The 21,019-nt window shown below is 41.6% G+C and overlaps 1 protein-coding gene across 10 annotated transcripts in view; it reads left to right on the top strand.

The window, feature by feature from the left end:
• Positions 1–21,019, top strand: part of mical2a (microtubule associated monooxygenase, calponin and LIM domain containing 2a) — a 38,691-nt gene that overhangs the window by 9,577 nt on the left and 8,095 nt on the right. For 7 of the 10 annotated variants that reach the window (XR_003692237.1, XR_003692236.1, XM_028574195.1 and 4 more), the window contains exons 2-17: positions 1,231–1,598; positions 6,086–6,293; positions 7,136–7,252; positions 8,474–8,575; positions 10,306–10,461; positions 10,634–10,734; positions 11,374–11,631; positions 11,799–11,914; positions 12,196–12,322; positions 12,450–12,540; positions 13,079–13,226; positions 16,499–16,698; positions 19,907–20,010; positions 20,238–20,309; positions 20,410–20,544; positions 20,875–20,964. Coding sequence is in view for 8 of the 10 variants with exons in the window: in XM_028574195.1 (XP_028429996.1) it covers positions 1,338–1,598; positions 6,086–6,293; positions 7,136–7,252; positions 8,474–8,575; positions 10,306–10,461; positions 10,634–10,734; positions 11,374–11,631; positions 11,799–11,914; positions 12,196–12,322; positions 12,450–12,540; positions 13,079–13,226; positions 16,499–16,698; positions 19,907–20,010; positions 20,238–20,309; positions 20,410–20,544; positions 20,875–20,964 (2,286 nt within the window). In the remaining 2 variants the exon portion in view is untranslated. The remainder of the gene's footprint in view (positions 1–1,230; positions 1,599–6,085; positions 6,294–7,135; positions 7,253–8,473; positions 8,576–10,305; positions 10,462–10,633; positions 10,735–11,373; positions 11,632–11,798; positions 11,915–12,195; positions 12,323–12,449; positions 12,541–13,078; positions 13,227–16,498; positions 16,699–19,906; positions 20,011–20,237; positions 20,310–20,409; positions 20,545–20,874; positions 20,965–21,019) is intronic. The other 3 variants (XM_028574158.1, XM_028574202.1, XM_028574211.1) reach the window with 1 other exon arrangement.

Raw genomic sequence — 21,019 nt, 5'->3', positions numbered from 1 at the left:
GCCGCGCACCAGGAATGAAAGGTTTGCATTCCTTGCAGGTTGCAATAATAGGAAAACCACGTTTTACCCATTTTAAAGACAATATATACAGTACCGTAGACATGTTATTTATATAAAATTGTGGATTTCTTGCATTATTTTAATTACATTAGCCTCCATTGCAATTAAGAAAGTTTATACTAATATATGGAGGACTTAAAGGTACTGTAGGTAGGATTGGAAAGATCCAGTTCTTAGCCAAAAAATGTGAACATCGACAACTTCTCAGTCCCATCCCCCTTTCTGCTAAAGCCCAAAATGTTCTCCTAAGCCCCTCCCTCCACAAGGGAGAATGAATGAATGATTGACACACAGTTAGACCCCCCACCCCCGGCCATGATTGGTGGATCTGAACAGGGAGCTGTGGATTTTTGCAAATCGCACTAGATATTTTTTTAAATTACCTGCTTCATGTAGTTCTACTGGAACATAGGGTCAGTTTCAGCAAATATGACAGAAAGTTAGTTAGTTTTATAAGTTTTAACTACTGCACCTTTTAATGATACAAAATATATATTACCTACAATGTAAGACCCTACTACAAAAATATTTAACATAAATCCAACCAATCAATGCTACAGTTTTAGCAAAGTCATGATATATTGTACCAATACATTATGGTTTTGATTATTTGACCATGGTGGATACCTCACGTTGAAACTTCACCGGTTTTGTTCTGTTACTGAACCCTGAAGCCGTGGAAAAGTTTGGTTCTCTTTTGAAGCAATAAGTAATCAAGAACCACAACCAACTCCTTTTTATAGGCTCACAGGGTTATGCCTCTATAAAGCACAAGTTGTGAATATGCTCATTTTACTTTCTTGCTTGATTTTTTTCTCCCCAGTATGTATCTCCTTGTCTCTACTTGAAATGTTATCTCGTCAATGTGGGTGTCAGCTAACTGCATGTTTACTTAGACATGGACTTCTTAACGAGGGCTGGTACTGAGCGCCCTTTTCATAATTTGGTAATGTAAGCTTACGTCATGGAGAAGATAAAATACAGCTGTGTTGTCAACCTAACTTAAATGACTTTAACATTGTAATCTATAAACCATTTAAATAAAATAATGATGAAACATGTCCTTTATATCAGGCCAATATGGAAACACGTCAGCTTGCTAAAGCAATCTGAGAGATTTTCTTTCTGCCATGAGATGACATCAGACTCTTATGTGTCTTTCCTCCGCAGACTGGGCATGACGGTGCGGCCAAGCTGAGGGTGTAGCCACATCTGGCAGAGACTGCTGAAGTAAGCAGGAGCCTCAGCACACCAAACCATCTACTGCAGCGGGGAGGATGGGAGAGACAGAAGAGGAGAGGGATAATGTGGGAAAGCTGTTTGAGAACTTCGTCCAGGCCTCGACCTGCAAGGGAGCCCTTCAGGCCTTCAACGTCCTCTGTAGGAGGCTGGACCTCGACCCTGCGGAGAATGACACCTTTTACAGCAGACTGAAGGCGAAGGCCACGTCCTGGAAGGCCAAAGCACTATGGACTAAGCTAGACAAAAGGATGTCCCATAAGGAGTACAAGAAAGGTCAAGCCTGTGTGGGCACCAAGGTAAGTTTAAAAAATCTTTGTACAGCTGCACCACAAAAATTTACCAATCAGAGGCTAGAGATTAAGATGATGAATTTACAAAGGATAGAGAGCAAGGTATATGTAAATGTAAGCATCTTCTAGATGATTTTGACATGTTTTGCACAATACATTTATAAAAGGTATACCATACATTTTTTTGATTCATTTCCTACTTTCCAGGCAGGCATCGTTTTCTTTTCGGTTTGGTACGAAAGTAAATTCAGCATGGTGTTAGTTAGCTGATTTGTTTCAGTTCACATGGACTAAATGTGCACTGTTTTGCCAAAGTTATGTTATTTTTGTGCAGTCACCCAGCTAATTTAAAAGGTCTCCTTGGTGCTGCATTCAAGGATCCTCCACTATCCCAGACTTTGGAGTCACCTGCCTAACAGCAGCCCTCATTAATAGAAGAAACAACAACACACATCATCCTTTTCACAATGTCCTGATTTGCTTGACAAATATTCTTTAGCTTGTAAATGCATCCAACTCTCAAATCTTGACTATTACGTTACTATACATTTTCAAATTTATCAGCTACGCTTTGAGATTGTTGAGATATTGTGTGAACTGCAGTAACATCACAATAATAAACGGACTAAATACTCACCGTGATAGGTTATCCATCTCAATCATGTTTGTCCAAGTTAATGTGCTGAAAACTAAAAATGTGTCGTATGCCGGCCATGGGTACGTGTATCCTAAAAAGGTTGATGAATATCATAAGGTTTTGTTTATACATCATTAAAGTTGATGTTTTGTGTCTTAGTGACCTTACCTCAGGCACTAACAGAGTGCTATAACACTTTTACCAGACACAGGCCAGCAACTACAGTAACACTCACTCTTTCACTGCAACAGCTCCCAACGCACAGGACAGGAAATTAAAGAGATATACATTTGCTTTGCTCCCGATCTGTCCCTCTCAGACAGGTGCTACAAGACAAAGCTGTACAGAATGAAATACAAACAATCATGTTACATTATGTCATAGACAAATGCTTCACTGACCCATCATATGTATATATTTAGCCATACAAACAGTAAACAATGCTATACATCAAAGCTAAGAAACCTACACACTGTACCTAAAACACAGCAAGTAACAAATGAAACATGACACCGAATTTCATAAAGACACAAAGAAAAACACCCTGACAGCTGTTCACTGCTTCATCTAACCCTGCAGCCAAATAACACAAACAGCCAATCACATTCAGAGAGCAAATAACAGACAAAAGACATCTTCCTTAAACACATGTAAGAAGAGAGCTATTGAAGAGCTACTGAGTTGAATTATCAAGAGATAGCTGCAATGGGGACAAAGATATCATGTCAGGGTTGTGTGGTGTGTGTGTGTGGGGGGGGGGGACTTGGCAGTAAAGTTGATGAGGGAAAGTAGGAAAACCTGGAGGAGTGTGATTACCTTTCAGGCATCAGCTGCCTCCAGCTTGAAAGAGTGTTTTTATTGTGCCGAGAAACAGACAGCATCACTCCGCATCTATGATTATTTGGCCCCAGTTGTTCTGAGGGTGTGCTCTGCTCTTTATAGGCTCTTCCTAAAAGGTTGGAGTCAGGCCCAGATTGTTATTAAAGTGTGTTTTTTAAATGCTTCAGTGTGAGCTCAGTTTTACAGGTTCTGTCTGATTTAAGCCAACATCAAAATAGGTCAGAAGAAAGAAAGTTGTGTTGTAAAATAAAAAGTGGCACTATACTAACTACTTTAGTGGGACCAGAGTAGTAAACCAGATTAACAAACAGTGGACTTTGTGCCTTATTGAAACACTAACATATTGTTTTTATGACATTGCCTTTTTGTTAAAAAAAAAAAAAGAAAAAAAAAAGTTGCTTATTAATTTCCACACATGTGCAGCAACAGTGCAGTATGAAGCCTGTTTTAATCACTCCCAGGGCGGGAGTTTTGTTTTTACTCGATGGCTAATTTCTCCTCTCCCTGGGAGAATCACAAGGTGACGACTCATGGTTTTATGACAACTCGGCTTTTTAACAGTGAGTGACAGATATGATATCACTTGGCGCCTCGTGCTCATATTCCCGCTGTAGCAGCAATCTTTAAAGGATGTGATGCCATTCTTGTTTTCTGGCCTGACATAGCTGGCTGCTGTGACACCGACATGTAACAACCGTGTGTTTCTTCCTCCATAAAGTTTCACTGTACACAAAGAAATTGCAAATTGTTCTATTTTTATAATTTATGATGTGATGTTGTGAATCCTTCTCAGCACACTTCATCAGAGCACACACAGTGCGCTTTTAACCCTAAAACTGTAACACTTCTTGACTCAACAGAAAAAGTGCATTCAAGATATATAGTCGCATTTAAAATTGAGTGACTTTCACCTCCATTGTGTTAAGCCCCAGATTCAGAATGTTGTACACAGATGTTTTGTCAAACAGCCCTTGCAGTCACGCAGTTTGACAGTTTTAGGTTTGGGATGATATTGTTTATGTTCCCTGGAGAGCTGAAATAATTAGTCAATGAAATAATGAGTTGATTGGCAAAAAATTAAAAATAATTAAATTGATTTATCATTTAAATAATATGTATGCCTCTCAAGTGTGAATATTTGCTTGACTTTGTTGAATATAATTGAAAACTTTTTTTACTGTTGGTCATCCAAAACAAGCAATATAAAGACGTCATCTTGGGCTCTGGGGACAGAAGCATTTAAATCAAGAGGCTGTGATTAAAAAAGGGCTCCTTGTTAGTAACCCACACTTTCTGCTGCGATGAGAAAGTTAACCGTGCTACTCTGACTGACAGATAGTGTTCATTAATAAGGCAGGGGACAAATGTGACCAGGGCGAGGTGGAGCTGGGATGAGAGCGAGGTCAGGAGTGGGAAGCTGAAAGGAAGCGTGTGTGTCCTGACTCAACAGATGTGGTGCAAGCAAGCCGTCAGGAAAAGCCTCATATCTGGAAAAATACATCAGCGAATGGAAACGGGCTAAAACAAATAGCCTGTTACTGCTAACGGCAGATAGACCGATGAGAACGGTTACATGAGTTTAGATAAAAATGTGCACATTGTGAACGTACTTCTGAATAAACTGTGTTGGTACTGTGCACATAAATTACATTTTCAGCATCCTTCCATCTCTGTCTCTTGTTGAGTAAATGCACTTACTCCAAACCCTTTGTTGAGAGGAAAACAAAACAACATTGCCAGCAGGCAGACGTGTCCAGGCAACGCTTCCACCACCTGTGTGTGCTTCACACCTGAGAATACCTCATCCTGATAACCTCAGGCAACACATGATGACACACTGTGTTCCTCATCACCCACATCCCCTGTGAACCCACCCCAAAGTTTAACCACACGCTTCCAGAGGGAGAATGTGGAATGACTAAAGCCCCAATCATCTTGTTTTTGGTGCAGGAGCAGAGAGCCATTTAGGGTATGATTTTGGGAATAAGCTGGCATTGGGTGCTCCGTAAACAGCACCCTGGCTGATTGTCTCGCAGAACTGATATGGACGGGTGGCGCCTAATCGCACTATCCTCACTTTGTGTTATCTTATTGGTGGACACACAGGATGGCAGGAAGTGAGTCCTCCTGTTCAAATACGTTGCAAACCCCTGTCTGCATGCTGGTGTGATTTAGAGGTCTGGCAGAGTGGAAGCTCTTTGTGCCGTTGGATGAAAGTCTTTCCTGGGAAGGTGAAAGAAAAGATATTTTCAGCGCTAATTTGGTGAGGCTATCGACACAGGGGACTGTCCACCTTGTTAAGCACAGCAGGGGAAACCTTCAGAAGTGGTTTGGTTGTGGATTAAATCTCACTCAAGTATAAAAACACCTCTCTCTACACAATTCTTTATAATGCCTCTTAACGTGTTTAGAAGGAAAGAAGATTGAGTTTGCCAGCACACATGCGTCAGTTCTTTCATCTATCTTTCAAGAGGGTGATGTCATGTTTGAGCCACACATTCTCAGACAGATGCTGTAACCTCAACGAACTGACTTCATGCATTTTTGGGTGAGGCCCATGCATGAATAACGTAACGGTTGTATTAATGGTTTTGGCGAGATGTTTGCAAACATTCCTCTTGGCAATTTCCTGATAAATGCACTGATTCAGGCACGTGTAATCTCTCTTTATGTTTTACTAATAATCCTTACACACACATGGTGGCATGTGGAAAAAGTCATCTCAAGACTGGAATGAGCCTCAGAGTCATTGTCTATCCTGTTGAAGTGATCCTTGAATGAGACACTCAGCCTCTAAATGCTCCAGTGGTGCAGTGAAGTGCTGCTTCCTGTCATGATATGGCATAATGCTCCCTGGTATGTTAATAAACAAATGGGACATAAACTATTTTTCATCCCAGCCTCTTCTGCAGGGAAAGTCATAGCCTTCTGTGATTATAGATGTCTCCATGATGTAGCTTATTCCTCTGTGCCGTGTGTAAGTAATAAGGTCAATTTGTAATTCTCTCATATTTAGTGCCTCATCATCGGGGGAGGCCCCTGCGGCTTGCGGACAGCCATTGAGCTCGCTTTGATGGGTGCCAAAGTGGTGGTGATCGAGAAGAGAGACTCCTTCTCCAGGAACAACGTGCTGCACCTTTGGCCCTACACCATTCATGACCTGCGGGGCCTCGGGGCCAAAAAGTTTTATGGCAAATTCTGCGCTGGGGCCATAGACCACATCAGTGAGTGTCTGACTTTACAGAAAGAAAACATGCTGCCTGCTTTTGCTTTTCATTGACCCGTGATCACATATTATTAGCCTCTCTAAACATGGATCTTCTCCTTAAACGTACTGTATTTTGTTGGACCCTAAAATTGTACAGTCCACAGTTTATTCAGTAGTAGCGTTAAAGATTATGGTCTTAACAGTACTTTCTAGGATCACGTCTCAGCTTTAACTTATTTTAGATCTAACCCTATTTATCGTATATAATATTTGGCTTTTATTGTGACTTGTTCATACATTTATCTTTGTTAAATGTTAGTTTCCCTGTAAATAGCAACAATATGGTCTGTATCTTCTTTCTCTAACCCTTTAGTGAACCAGCGTTTTGTGCGTTTTTTATATATATATATATATATATATATATATATATATATATATATATATATATATATATATATATATATATATATATATATATATATATATATATATATATATATATATATATATATATATATAATGTGTATGTATGTGTATATATATATGTATGTATATATATATATGTGTGTGTATGTGTACTGTATATATATATATATTTCTAGAAAATTACTTAAGTTTAAAAACTATGCAGGACATAATGATATGTGTTATTATTAAACACAATTTAATGACCCTGTAATTTATTTTAATATCACATTGATCTTTTTTATTCTTTCCAATATATCAACAAGAGAAAAAGCCTCATCAAAGATCCAGGAGAGTAATGGAGTTCAGGCCTTGCTCTCATGAACACAAACACAGTCTGGCAGTGTTTTACATCTGTATGCAAACACTAATGTGTGTGTCTGTGTCTATTAGGCATTCAGAAGCTGCAGCTGGTCCTACTGAAGGTCGCCCTGATTGTTGCAGTGGAGTTTCACATCAATGTGGAGTTTGTCAAGCTGTTGGAGCCTCCAGAGGATCAGGAAAATGAAGGTATCCATCCACACGTCCAAACAATAGATTAATAGTGCTTTTATATTCACCCACTGACTTTTTTTTATGATCGACAAGCTTTGGGAAGATGAGGAGATTGAAGCAGCTGGAAACAACACAACTGGGACGTGAAGTAGGATCAGGAATAGGTTGAGAAGTTGAATAATGTGTAAAGCTAGATATAGACATAAGTCTGCATCGGTTTGTTAGACAGATACTGCGTTGTTTACTGGAGGAGCTGTATTTGCTCGCCCACTCTGGAGTTTGGCGCTCTGCTTCAAGGCTGGTGAGGCAGCAAGGACTTCTCATTGCTGCAGTATTTAATTTCCTTGACAGCCACCAATAAACAGGAGACAAACATTGGCACTCATCTAGTTTTTCATCATATCTAGATCAGGTTAGAGGAGGTTAAGTATATTGCTTGACTCCCCTGTTGGTGCTCAAATGTATGCCTACTATATTTACAGCACTCAACTATCACATTAATGCCAGTGAATACACATTGCTTTTCTTTGTTTAAAGCTAAATGTAGTGGTAATACATTTTACTCCCATGTGATGATATTTTTTACATTGGACTATAGACTCTCAAGAAGAAAATGACTAACACGCTGTTGTCAGGTGTTGTCTCCTTAGCTGTAATATATATACACTGATAACAACGAGAGTCTTGCCTAAATTTAGACACAAACTTATCCCTCCTGTTCTGCTGTGACGAACTTAGCTCTGCCCTTGACATCATGGAATGCATTTTCCACATGGTGATATTACACAACAAACTGTTGCTGTGCTGGTCTCACACTCCTGCAAAACCCACACTGTGTACTTCAAATGACTAATATTCAATCTGAAACAATGTTTTGTTTGTTAGTCAAGTTTGCAGGCCAGATCTGGTGGGCTTTTATTAAGCATTCCTTTTAAAACCAGGACATGAAAAGTCATATCTTTCTGTACTTTACTGGCATCATAGCAACAAAACAGCAACAGATTAACACATTTAGAAATGTTAGAAAAGCAAAGCAGGTGGCATAATGGTCCAGGACATAGAGATGCTTTGACTGAGACACTGTTGAAGTGTGCTTGAGCTAAAATACTAATCTTTATCATCTGACATTCTACGTTCTGTGTGCTGATTGTTCTGTGGAGTACAGCACAAAGGGAATATTCCTAGGATTTATATCATCTGTCTTACTCTTTCTCTGTCTTTGTTTCCATCTCTCAGGGCTCGGATGGAGGGCTGCAATCCGACCTGCTGATCACCCCGTGGCTAACTTTGAGTTTGATGTCGTGGTGGGGGCCGACGGACGCAGGAATACTCTGGAAGGTGAGAAGAAGGCAAACAGAAGGGGCTACTTCACAAAGTACGATAAATGTTAGCTGTGTCTGATCATGCTTGTAACAATCTGTGACCCGAATGTATATTTTCCCACCAGCAACAATCAAAGCACAGGGTTAGAGCCTACTGTCACTCTCAAATTGACATGTTTCTTGAAAAAACTTTGAGTTTATTTAATACTTTCTGATGCTGTTAAATGTCGGTTAAGCTCACACAAATATTTCATTTCAACTTCTCAGCTATGTATGTAAATGTATTTGTATTTGTCCGTGTTTAGGTGTTTACATTATTGTGAAAATCTTTACAGCATCACATGGAACAAGAAGTCAGAGTTAACTTGACTGAGATAAAACCCAGCACACCTTTTGTTTACTGAACAGTGTTTCTGAACTCTCACCTTAAATAACTTATACTGCATTATTTCCATTGTGAACCTAAAGGAAACTCACCTTTTGTAAACTTACACTTGTATGACAGTGGGAAAAGGTTTTACGTGAAACCCCAAAACACTGTACATAAATAGAGCAGAGCTTGGACTCGGTGCAGCAGCTGATGCGATTGGACTCTCTCTCTCTCTCTCTCTCTTGGTCTCTGTATTAAAAAATGCTGTCATCTAACAACCAATTCGGATCAGATGCTTATTCCTAAAAAGGGCATTTTTTGTGGGTCGGAAAGATGTTTAGCTCATTCTTCAATTATGATGATGCCTGGGGGAAATGATTTTCCCCTGCAGTTAGCCTGCTTTTTGAGCTGCTTTAATGGCCTAGCTACGGTAACAGAGTTATATGCAATCAGATCTGCATGGCAATAAAGAGACATAGAGGCGAAAAGGTCCTCCATGTCTTCAACAGTGACAGTATGGAGGAGATGTTTTTTCTTCTGCACCCAGAAAGTACTTTCCCTGCCTCATACATCACTTTGTAGTAAGCAACATATCCATTTTCTTTTACTTACTGCACTTACAGCTTTAGAATTAGTGACATTTGTGGTGAATTCTTGCTGGTTTGAAAAGGTCATTTAAAAAAAACTTACCAGTAAAATGTTTAACCTTAGTGTTATTGTATTTGCTGTCTGCTTGGGGTTTTGTTTTGTTTTGTTCAGGACAAAAAAAGTTAACATTGAGAGAAAACCCTTGAATTTTGTTTCCTGTGTCCCTGTTTTGTCTTTCAGAATATCTGAAATAGACAGTTGTCAAAAGAACAATTTTTATGGTTCAGTATTGCATATAGTAGCATCCATTGAATCATAATTCCTCAAAGATATGAATAAAATAAAAATCCTGCTTAATCTTAAACCATAGAGTAAATTCTTAAAGCAAAACTGTGTAACTTTTAGCTGCAGCTGTAGTTCCAATGAGACAACCTGTAGGGGGACCGAAGCAGGAAAAGTTACATAGTGTTGCTTTAATAAAATGAAAGACAGTTATCCAAGTGTTCTGTTTTACTTCTACACTTGCACTTCTAAAGGTTACTAAGAAAAAGGCATCTAACTTCATATTAATTGCTGGTGCTTCTTACAATCCATGGCTTTTGTTCCCCTGGCTATATAAAGGCTCACCTTGGTAAGCTGCCTCTTATCCTAAAATAACTGCCTTGTAATTATGGTTAAAGGCTAGATTTCCTTTGGTTTTAACAGACAAGTCGATAAGACAGGTTTGCTTGGGAAGATCACTCCAGGTTTCTCGGTTTCATTCTTTTATTTGTCTTTTTCCCTACCAGGTTTCAAAAGGAAGGAGTTCAGGGGGAAGCTAGCGATCGCCATCACAGCCAACTTTATCAACAGGAACACCACCGCAGAGGCCAAAGTAGAAGAGATCAGCGGCGTTGCCTTCATCTTCAACCAGAAGTTCTTTCTTGACCTCAAAGAGGAGACAGGTGGGAGAGAAGCTCAGTCAAACTGCCTCACTGTGGTGTTAGCTGACATGAAGATGCATTAGACATTGATGGGTTTGAGTCACTTGCTACAAATGTCTAAAACACTTTGATGTCCATTTAGTGTTTTAAAAAAAATGTTTTAGCCATTCTCAAACCATATTATTTGTTGCAGGTATCGATCTGGAGAACATTGTGTACTACAAGGACAACACGCATTACTTTGTCATGACTGCCAAAAAACAGAGCCTGCTGGACAAGGGAGTCGTCATTAATGTAAGCAGAACATGTCTTCAGGGATCCATTGTGTCCTTTTTCACTCTTTCACTTTTTGAAAATGTGCTTTAAACTGCTAATTTTCAGCGTAGTTTTGTCTTATTTAATCATGAGGACAATAAATCAATATCATGAACTATTGTACAACATAATAAAATCAAATGCAACATCCTTAAATACTGTCTCTATTTTTCTTCAGACTGCGTTAGAGAGGTGTTGAATTAACTAGTACTGTAAATTATGACACAGCATTTTGTGCTGCAGTTTATTGGATTAAATTGCAACCCTATATACCCTATACCATTTTGGCTGGGAGATTAATAGCATGGCAGCCAATAATTGCATATAGACTGCATACTAGCCTGATAATCAGACTGAATTTCCATTTTGTTTAATTTTATTATGTTATCTGAATCTCTGCACTTCAGAGGTCTAGAACCAGGCTAGTTGTATACATTTCAGTATATCATGTCCACAATCTGTAGTCATCATTTTTGTTATCTTATGCATTTTGTTATACAGTAGGGCTTTTATTACACTTCTATGTGCAATATTACAAAAAAAAAAAAAATCACAATCTTGTTCTTTTAAGCTCATTCTGTGTGAACTTCTCCTGACTGTCGTGCTTCTGTTCAACAGGATTACATAGACACCCAGATGCTGCTGAGCAGTGAGAATGTCAACCAGGAAGCTCTTCTGTGCTACGCCCGAGAGGCTGCTGACTTTGGCACCAACTACCAACTTCCCACGCTGGATTTTGCCATGAACCACTGCGGGCAGCCAGATGTAGCAATGTTTGACTTCACAAGCATGTACGCCTCCGAGAACGCTGCTCTGGTCAGAGAGAGATTTGGACACCAGCTGCTGGTAGCACTGGTTGGCGACAGTCTGTTAGAGGTAAGGAAGAGTAAGACGTATCAAGTTATGTGAGCTCCGTTCAGGTGAGTGTAGGAAAGTAGCCGGGTGTTAAGGAAGAGAAGCTGTTACACAACATGTAACAGCAAATCCTTGTGTTCACTGACACACATTTATATTCATACATTCATATTTTTGTGAATGTGCAGCCCTTCTGGCCCATGGGAACGGGATGCGCCAGAGGCTTCTTGGCTGCCTTTGACACGGCCTGGATGGTAAAGAGCTGGGCTCAGGGTCGGACGGCTTTGGAAGTGCTGGCAGAGAGGTACACACACACACACACACACACACACACACACACACACACACACACACACACACACACACACACACACACACACACACACACACACACACACACACACACACACACACACACACACACACACACACACACACACACACACACACACACACACACACACACACACACACACACACACACACACACACACACACACACACACACAGAGTATTTTGTGTTTCGACACTGCCATGTTAAGTGGTATAAATAACACCATCCGTCTTGCACTTGTGTTTCAATAGGGAGAGTATTTACAGGCTACTTCCACAGACAACAACTGAAAACATTGGCAAAAACTTTGACCAGTACACCATTGACCCTGGGACTCGATACCCCAACCTCAACTCTTCTTGTGTCAGGCCACACCAGGTGAGAGGGAGTACCCACTTTGACAAAATCTGATTCTTACCATCTGTCCATCTGTTTTTTTAACAAATAAACACAACCTCTTGAGTGTCCTTTATTGTATTCATTTTCCCTTTCCTTCCTGTTTTAGGTGCGTCACTTGTACATCAGCGGAGAGCTCAAGTCCTGCTCTCTGGAGCGTGCTGCTACCATACGTCGGCCTGTGAATGTATGCAGACGAGGTAAGTGTAACTTGAATTGACAGATTCCCATGTCTTGTTTTTATGAGTGGATCTTTAGTACAGAGCACAGATTTGCTGCTGACCTTTTTTTATTATTATTTAGAGTAGTTATCTCACTGATTGGTAAGGGTTTACACTCTTCTGTTACTTTGAAAGGATTTGAAGAAAGAGCCGTTTGTGGAAAGAACAGTCAAACACATTTATCTCGCTTTCCAAGTTCAGCGTTACTTTATGTCCCTGTTTAAAATGAACCTCTGCACACACTGAACTGAGCTGTTCAGCTGAAGTAACTCAAGTCACTCACTCATCAAAGGCAGCGAGGAAGTACGTGTCCAGACAAAAATGACAAAGATATGTACATACCTCCGCTCCATTTCTGTCATGGCCTTATTTACTGGCACGCCATGTGTTGGTCCATGCTTGTGACATCATATCCTCTTCAGCATAAACTTGTGGGAGCTGTTTTCTAACACAGCCTGCGTTAATGTGAGAAGTTATTTAAGGAATTGCATCATTGTGTACCATGTTTCTGTTGTAGAGTCAGAGATCAGACCAGCGAGGCTTCTTACCTGGTGCCAGAAACAGACCGAGGGCTACAAGAATGTGATGATTACAGACTTGACGTCTTCTTGGAAAAGTGGTATCGCCCTCTGCGCCCTCATCCACAGGTTCAAACCACAGCTGATGTACGTAATACACATCAGATATCAGTAGCAGCCTGCAGCACTGAATCGTTCCATCTTAAACCAATGTATTGAATGCATACACATGAACACATGAACTTTTTTGTTGTAAAATGAACTCTGCACCCTTTTTTGTAGCAACTAGTTGTGAGGAAATTCATTTTGTATGGCTGTGTTAAATATGCACGCCATGAGAGCAGCTCTTTGATCTATGTGTGTTCTCTGCTGCACTCTCTACCCTTACAACTTTTAAAACACTCAACCCTTCTTTGAGCGCTGATAGATGTGAAGAAGACTTCATACATAGCTGCACTATATGTGAAGCTAGCTGGTAGTATATGGTGCAAACAGGAGTTTTGAGAGTGCAGCTGTGTACATTTCACACATTTTTACTAAGGCCATTTTGTCAGTGAGATTATCACCTCAACTGAAATAAATACTTGTTATTGTACCTGTATTAATTATTATTATTATTGAGAAGGTCCAAATGTTGGTCCTTTCTGTGCGTTGATCTGGAGCCATGGACAAGGTCCTCATTAACAAAACAGAAACTGTACCATAGTTTCCACTTTTTAGGGTTAGACTGGGTTGCACAGCATGGAATAGCCAATGCAACTGTAGATTAGTACATTTACAAATCTAATTATATTGTATCCACTCTTTAATTATTGCCTTCATACATCGCCACATGCCACTAGAATTTCATGTGGTCCTGTAAGTTTCCAGGAACTACTGGCATTTTCCCCCTTCCCTCCATATACATGCCTTTCAGCAGAGAAGGCTGCAGAGAGTTGAGCAGGATCATAGAAAAGAAAGAAAGAAAGGAAGAAAGTGCGAGCTTCTGTATTTACAGAATAACACCAAAGTTTGTGTGTGTTGCTGCTAGGTTACTGCTCTCTTCTTTACATTATTTATAATGGTGTCTGCACACCATCAGGGTAGGTAGAGATGTCAGAGCTAGGTTTTTTTTTTTTCTCCCATTAGAAGTAATTTGCTGCCCTTTTCTCCTGTAATATGAGAAACAAGTTCTTCTGCAGGGCTGAAAATTGGTTACGATAATTTTCTGTGTAAAGTCATTCCATTCGGCTTACATTAATGCTTTCATATCAGTGTGTGTCTTATCTTACACGCTCAACATCAGTCACACATGAGATGACATTAAATGGAAATAATCCTTTTAAGAATCTCAGTTACAAACATTACTGTTACATTCCTGTCTCATTATTCAGGGCATCTTAAATGGTTACAGTGTACAAGTGAAAATATGTTAAAAGAAAATCTAATTAAAGAAGTCTCATTATGTATGCATTGCAGAGTTATCAATTCAATTCAATTTATTTATAGTATCAAATCATAACAAAAGTTATCTCGAGACACTTTACAGATAGAGTAGGTCTAGACCACACTCTATAAATTCCAAAACCCCAACAATTACAGTAATTCCCTCAAGAGCAAGCATTAGCAGTGGCTATTGCGACAGTGGCAAGAAAAAACTCCCTTTTAGGAAGAAACCTCGGCAGACCCAGACTCTTGGTAGGCGGTGTCTGACGGGCCGGTTGGGGGCGTGATGAACAGTGGTGATAATAGTCACATTAGAAGTCACAGTGACTTTGAAGGTTATCGTGGAAGTTCATGTCATAGCAGGGCACATCGTGTCATATTGAGTAGTGCAGTCTCCTATACCGGATCCTGACTACTTTGTGCATAGGAGCATCACAGCAGGGCGTTGCGGGATGTAACGTGGCGCTGCAGAGCACGGGTGGATGCTGCGGATGCAGCAGGACGCAGCAGGATGTGGCCGGGAAATGCAGAAGAAGAAGAAACATAAGGACTCCGGGGAGTAAACTCCCCAGAGCTAGATTAGTAACAAGCATTTCTGGGACAGGATGCATACAAAAGTAACAAGTAGAGATGAGAGAGCAGCTCAGTGTGTCTTAGGGAGGAACAGCCTCCCCGGCAGTCTAGAATTGTAATAGCATAACTTAAGAGAAGCAGGTTAAAGAGAGGTGCCTGGTCGGGCTAGAACTCTCCCCAACCGGATCGGGCTGTACTGGCCTGCCTCCCTCTACTCTCGCTAGATTATTAATTATACAGTATAGAAAACTGATGACTACGAGGAGAAGCAGTGGGCCGGGTTAGGTGGACGCTTCAACTCCTCGTTCCCTCACTATAAGCTTTATCAAAGAGGAGGGTTTTCAGTTTACTCTTAAATGTGGTGACGCTGTCTGCCCCTCGAACCCAGACTGGGAGCTGGTTCCACAATACTGGAGCCTGATAGCTGAAGGCCCTGGCCCCCAGTCTACTTCCAGAGACTCTAGGAACCACAAGTAGCCCCGCATTCCGGGAGCGCAGTGCTCTAGTGGGACAATAAGGTACTATGAGCTCTTCTAAGTATGATGGTGCTTGACCATTTAGAGCTTTGTAAGTCAGGAGGAGGATTTTAAATTCGATCCTAGATTTCACTGGAAGCCAATGCAGAGAAGCTAATACAGGAGAAATATGATCACTTCTCTTAGTTCTCGTCAGAACACGTGCTGCAGCATTCTGGATCAGTTGGAGAGTCTTAAGGGACTTATTTGGGCAACCTGATAATAAGGAATTGCAGTAATCTAGTCTAGAAGTAACGAATGCATGGACTAGTTTTTCAGCATCGTTTTGAGACAGGATATTCCTAATTTTGGCAATGTTACGAAGATGGAAAAAGGCTATTCTTGAGGTTTGTTTTAAGTGGGCGTTGAAGGATATATCCTGATCAAAAATAACTCCTAGATTTCTGACAGCAGTGCTGGAGGCCAGGGTAATACCATCCAGAGTAACTATATCTTTCGAAAACGAAGTTCGGCGGTGCGTTGGTCCTATCGCAATAACTTCAGTTTTGTCTGAGTTTAACATCAGGAAATTGTGGGTCATCCAGGATTTTATATCCTCAATACACGTTTGAAGTCTTGCTAACTGACTACTTTCATCTGACTTAATTGACAGATATAATTGGGTATCGTCTGCGTAACAGTGATAGTTAATTGAGTGTTTCCTAATAATATTACCTAGAGGAAGCATATATAAGGAAAATAGAATTGGTCCAAGCACTGAGCCTTGATCAGGAGAAACTTAAACCAGAAGTAAATGTTCTCACAATGAAAATTGAAACCCTACTATCGGCTGGCACAGTAACTTTATACTTTTCCCAGCTGCTTTGCCATGACATACATTCTCTGAATAATTTTTTTATAACCTCTTTTTTTACTCAAGCCACCATTACTGTCTTTTTCCATCAGAGATTTTGACTCATTAAAAGAAGAAGACCACTGTGCAAACCTCCAGCTGGCTTTTGACATCAGTGAGCGTGAATTTGGGCTCGGACCATTCACATCTGTGAAGGAGCTGAGTGACGATCAGGAGCTGGATAAGACCAGGATGATCACCTACCTGTCCAAGTTCTACGAGCTGTTCCGGGGCACACCTCTACCTGCCTCAGGTACTCTACTCTACTCTACTCCACTCTACCCTGCTCTACTCTACTCTACTCTGCTCTACTCTACTCTACTCTACCCTGCTCTACTCTACTCTACCCTACTCCACTCTACCCTGCTCTACTCTACCCTGCTCTACTCTACCCTGCTCTACTCTACTCTACCCTGCTCTACTCTACCCTGCTCTACTCTACTCTACCCTACTCCACTCTACCCTGCTCTACTCTGCTCTACTCTACTCTACTCTACCCTGCTCTACTCTACTCCCTGCTCTACTCTACTCTATCCTGCTCTACTCTACTCTACTCTGCTCTTCTCTCTCTACCCTACTCTACTCTACCCTGCTCTACTCTACTCTACTCTACCCTGCTCTACTCTACTCTGCTCTACTGTACCCTACTCCACTCTACCCTGCTCTCTGCTCTTGTCTCCCACTCTTATGCTCTACTCTGCTCTCCTCTGCCACTCTACCCACCCCACTCCACTCCACCCTGCCTCCACCCCACTCCACCCCACCCTGCTCCACTCTACCTGCCATGCCCCACTCTACTCCACCCTGCCCCACTCCCACCCCACTCCACCCCACCCCTGCCTGGCTCCACTCCCAACTCTGCCCCACCCCACCTCACTATACCATACGCCATCTCACCCTGCCCCACTCCCACCCTGCTGCACTCCCTGCCCTGCCCACCCCACTCCACTCCACCCTGCCTCACTCACCCTGCCCCACTCCCACCCCACCCTGCCCACCCCACCTGCCTCACTCTCACCTGCCTCCACTCACTCCCCACCCTGCCCCACCCCACCCTGCCTCCACTCTACTCCATCCCACTCCACCTCACCCTGCTCCACTCCACCTGCCCCACCTCTACTCCACCCTGCCTCTACCTCACCTCACCCCACCCACTCCTGTCTGCCTCCACCCCACCTCCACCCTGCCTCCACTCAACTCACCTCTCACTCCCACTCCCCACCTGCCTCCATTCTACTCCCACTCTCACCCTGCCTCTACCCCACCCTGCTCCACTCCACTCCCACCTCACTACACCTCCACCCTGCTCCCCACTCCACCTGCCTCCACCCTGCCTCCACTCTCACCCTGCCCCACCCCACCCCTGCTCCACTTCACTCCATCCCACTCCACCCCACCCTGCCTCCACTCCCCACCCTGCCCCACTCCCCACCTCACTCCCCCCTGCCTCCACTCTACCCACCCCACCCTGCCCCACCCCAACCCTGCCCACCCCACTGTACCTCCACCCTGCCCCACCTGCCCACCCCACTCCACCCCACCCTGCCTCACTCACTGTACCCCACCCTGCCCCACTCTTCCCACTCTACTCACTCTACTCCACCCTGCTCCACTCCACTCACTCCACCCTGCCTCACTCCCCAATCCTGCTCCACTCCACTGTACTCAACTCTGCCCACTCTGCCTCACTCTACCCTGCTCTCTACTCTACCCTGCTCTATTCTACTCTACTCTACCCTGCTCTACTCTACTCTACCTACTCTACTCTACTCTGCTCTACTCTACCCTACTCCACTCTACCCTGCTCTACTCTACTGTACTCTACCCTGCTCTACTCTACTCTACCCTGCTCTACTCTACCCTACTCCACTCTACCCTGCTCTGCTCTACTCTACCCTGCTCTACCCTACTCTACTATACTATATGCTATTCTACCCTGCTCTACTATACTCTACTCTACCCTGCTCTACTGTACTCCACTCTACCCTACTCTACTATACTCTACCCTGCTCTGCTCTACTTTACTCTACTTTAATCTACTCTCCCCTGCTCTGCTCTACTTTACACTGCTCTACTCTACCCTGCTCTCCTTTACTCTACTCTTCTTTACCCTGCTCTGCTCTCCTTTACTCTTCTTTACTCTACTTTACTCTACTCTGCTCTGCTCTTCTTTACTCTACTCTACTTTAATCTACTCTGATCTGCTCTACTATACTCTACTTTAGTATACTCTGCTCTACTCTACTTTAGTATACACATACTCTGCTCTACTCTACTTTAGTATACTCTACTCTGCTCTACTCTACTTTAGTATACACATACTCTGCTCTACTTTAGTATACTCTACTCTGCTCTACTCTACTTTAGTATACACATACTCTGCTCTACTCTACTTTAGTATACTCTACTCTGCTCTACTCTACTTTAGTATACACCTACTCTTCTCTACTGTACTTTAGTTTACTCTACTTTACATTAGTATACCTGATTCCACTCTAGTATACTCTCTTCCACTTTAGTATACTCTGCTTTACTTCACTATACTCTACTCTACTGTGCTCTACTCTACTTTGCGCTACTCTTCTCTATCCTCAAGTGGTCAGCTTTACTTGACTCTACTTTACTCTACCCTGCTCTTCTCTAGTCTACTCTACTAGATACAACTCAACTGTATTTTACTGAACTTGACTTTACTAAACTCAACTCAACTCTACTTTGCTCAACTCAACTCTACTTGACTGCATTCTTCTGTACTTTACTGTATTCTTCTTGACTCAACTCCAATGTACTTTACATTACCCTGCTCTTTACTACTCAAGTAGATACAGCTCAGCTCTACTGTACTCATTCCATTCGACTCTAATCAATTAGATTATTGATTAGATCAATTGATTCTACTTGACTTGACTCTACTCTGCTGAATTGTAATCTACTCTGTAATTATAGACACTGATGCCTGTTTCTGGTCTTCATTTTCTTCACTGTATTTTATGATTTAAAATATGTACAAACAACCACAAAACCCCCAGAAATAACAGTATTGAATTTCATTTGGTTTCCTGTAAAAAAATGTGTGTAGTGCAGTCCTGTTAGTCAAGTATAGTGGCATGAGAGGAATGTGCATCTGTAGCAGAGCTGTGAACTGCTGTGGTCTAAGAATCTTGACAACAGCTGCCAGTCTCTACTGAAGGGCTATTTAATACTTACCTTTACTATATTGTTTTATTTAACACCAGCCAACCAGTCTCCTTCCTCTGACATGCAGCTGAGTGATTCAAAGTTTTTTTTTAATTTATTTAGTGGAACATTTCTTAAACAAATACAGCAACGTTTCCCCATACCACTCATATAACTTTCCTAATTTATATTGTCTGTTATTATTCATTGATATTATCTAAAATGTATGACTGTGCACCATGGAAACTATGAAAACTATTATGCAGTCATGTGTTCTACTGCAGGTTCCAGAGGAGTGGATGAAAACAATGAAGATTATCCATCTAAGGAAGTCAGAAGTAATAATAATGTGCTCAATCTTGCGCTTCCCAGGAAACGGGTACCAAAGGTAACTCCACACTGAAATGTTTAAATCTGATGTACTAAATACAACAAGTTGACTGACTTCCAATATCTTTATTTAATGTGGGATTTATTTTACATACATGCAGCTTGTTGTTGTTAAATTAGTTTTAAACGGCCATATGAGATTTTCTCCAGCCTTTTTTGGCTTGAAACCCCCCTTCTTTTGACTGTTGGCTATTCAGTCTTATTTCTTTGTGTTGTACTTTTTAGGATGAAAAGAAATCAGATGGTACAGATCCAATTCACAAGAGGAGGCGGAAGTTCTGCAGTTACCTGGAGGAGGTTTGTTTTTAAACTACTTACTTGTAATTTCAAACTTATCTTCTAGACAAATAAGCCTGTTGAAATAGTAGGATCTTGTCTGTTGTCTGTCTATCGTTAGGCCACCAATCTGTCGAGTAATGGCTCCGCAGTGCGAGATGACCAAGAGCCCAAGGAAAACAAAGTGCGCTCAATGGCTACTCAGTTGCTGGCCAAGTTTGAAAGCACACCCAGCTCCACCATCCGGAAAACACAGGTGAAAAAAATGCATACGTTTTATTTTATTGTAGTAGGGCTGCAGTTTTCATTGTCGTCCTTTTAAGGCTGTAAGTATATATGCATGTATTTATTTAACTACAGACCAATACTTTGTACATCCTTCCTACCTGCATATAGTTAAAAACAAATATGTTTTAAATTTCCCTTGTTGTGCACTGGAGCTCTGACAGTGGTCTGCGGTTTTATTCTGACAAAACTTTTCCTTTTGCTAATGCTACAGTATTCTCTTGTCTTTTGTTTCCAGCATTTAATCTTGTCAGCCTTTTCTATTTCTGTGCCTTTTCATTAACGGTCTTCCTGTGAGAAGCCCTTCCCGCTGCAAACTGTTGAGCTGGCTGAGAGTCTGCACATTAAATTCAGGCCTCCTGTCCCACCTAAACCTCCTTCAGAGATGCAGGTAGTCTGGAGCTGCCAGACGGCAGTGTTTGTACCCACAAGACAAACAATTAGCA

Source organism: Perca flavescens, chromosome 1 (genome assembly GCF_004354835.1).
Source record: "Perca flavescens isolate YP-PL-M2 chromosome 1, PFLA_1.0, whole genome shotgun sequence".
NCBI classification, from domain to species: domain Eukaryota; kingdom Metazoa; phylum Chordata; class Actinopteri; order Perciformes; family Percidae; genus Perca; species Perca flavescens.
Note: the sequence above shows the minus strand (reverse complement) of the source record. Positions and strands in the feature narration are given on the sequence as shown.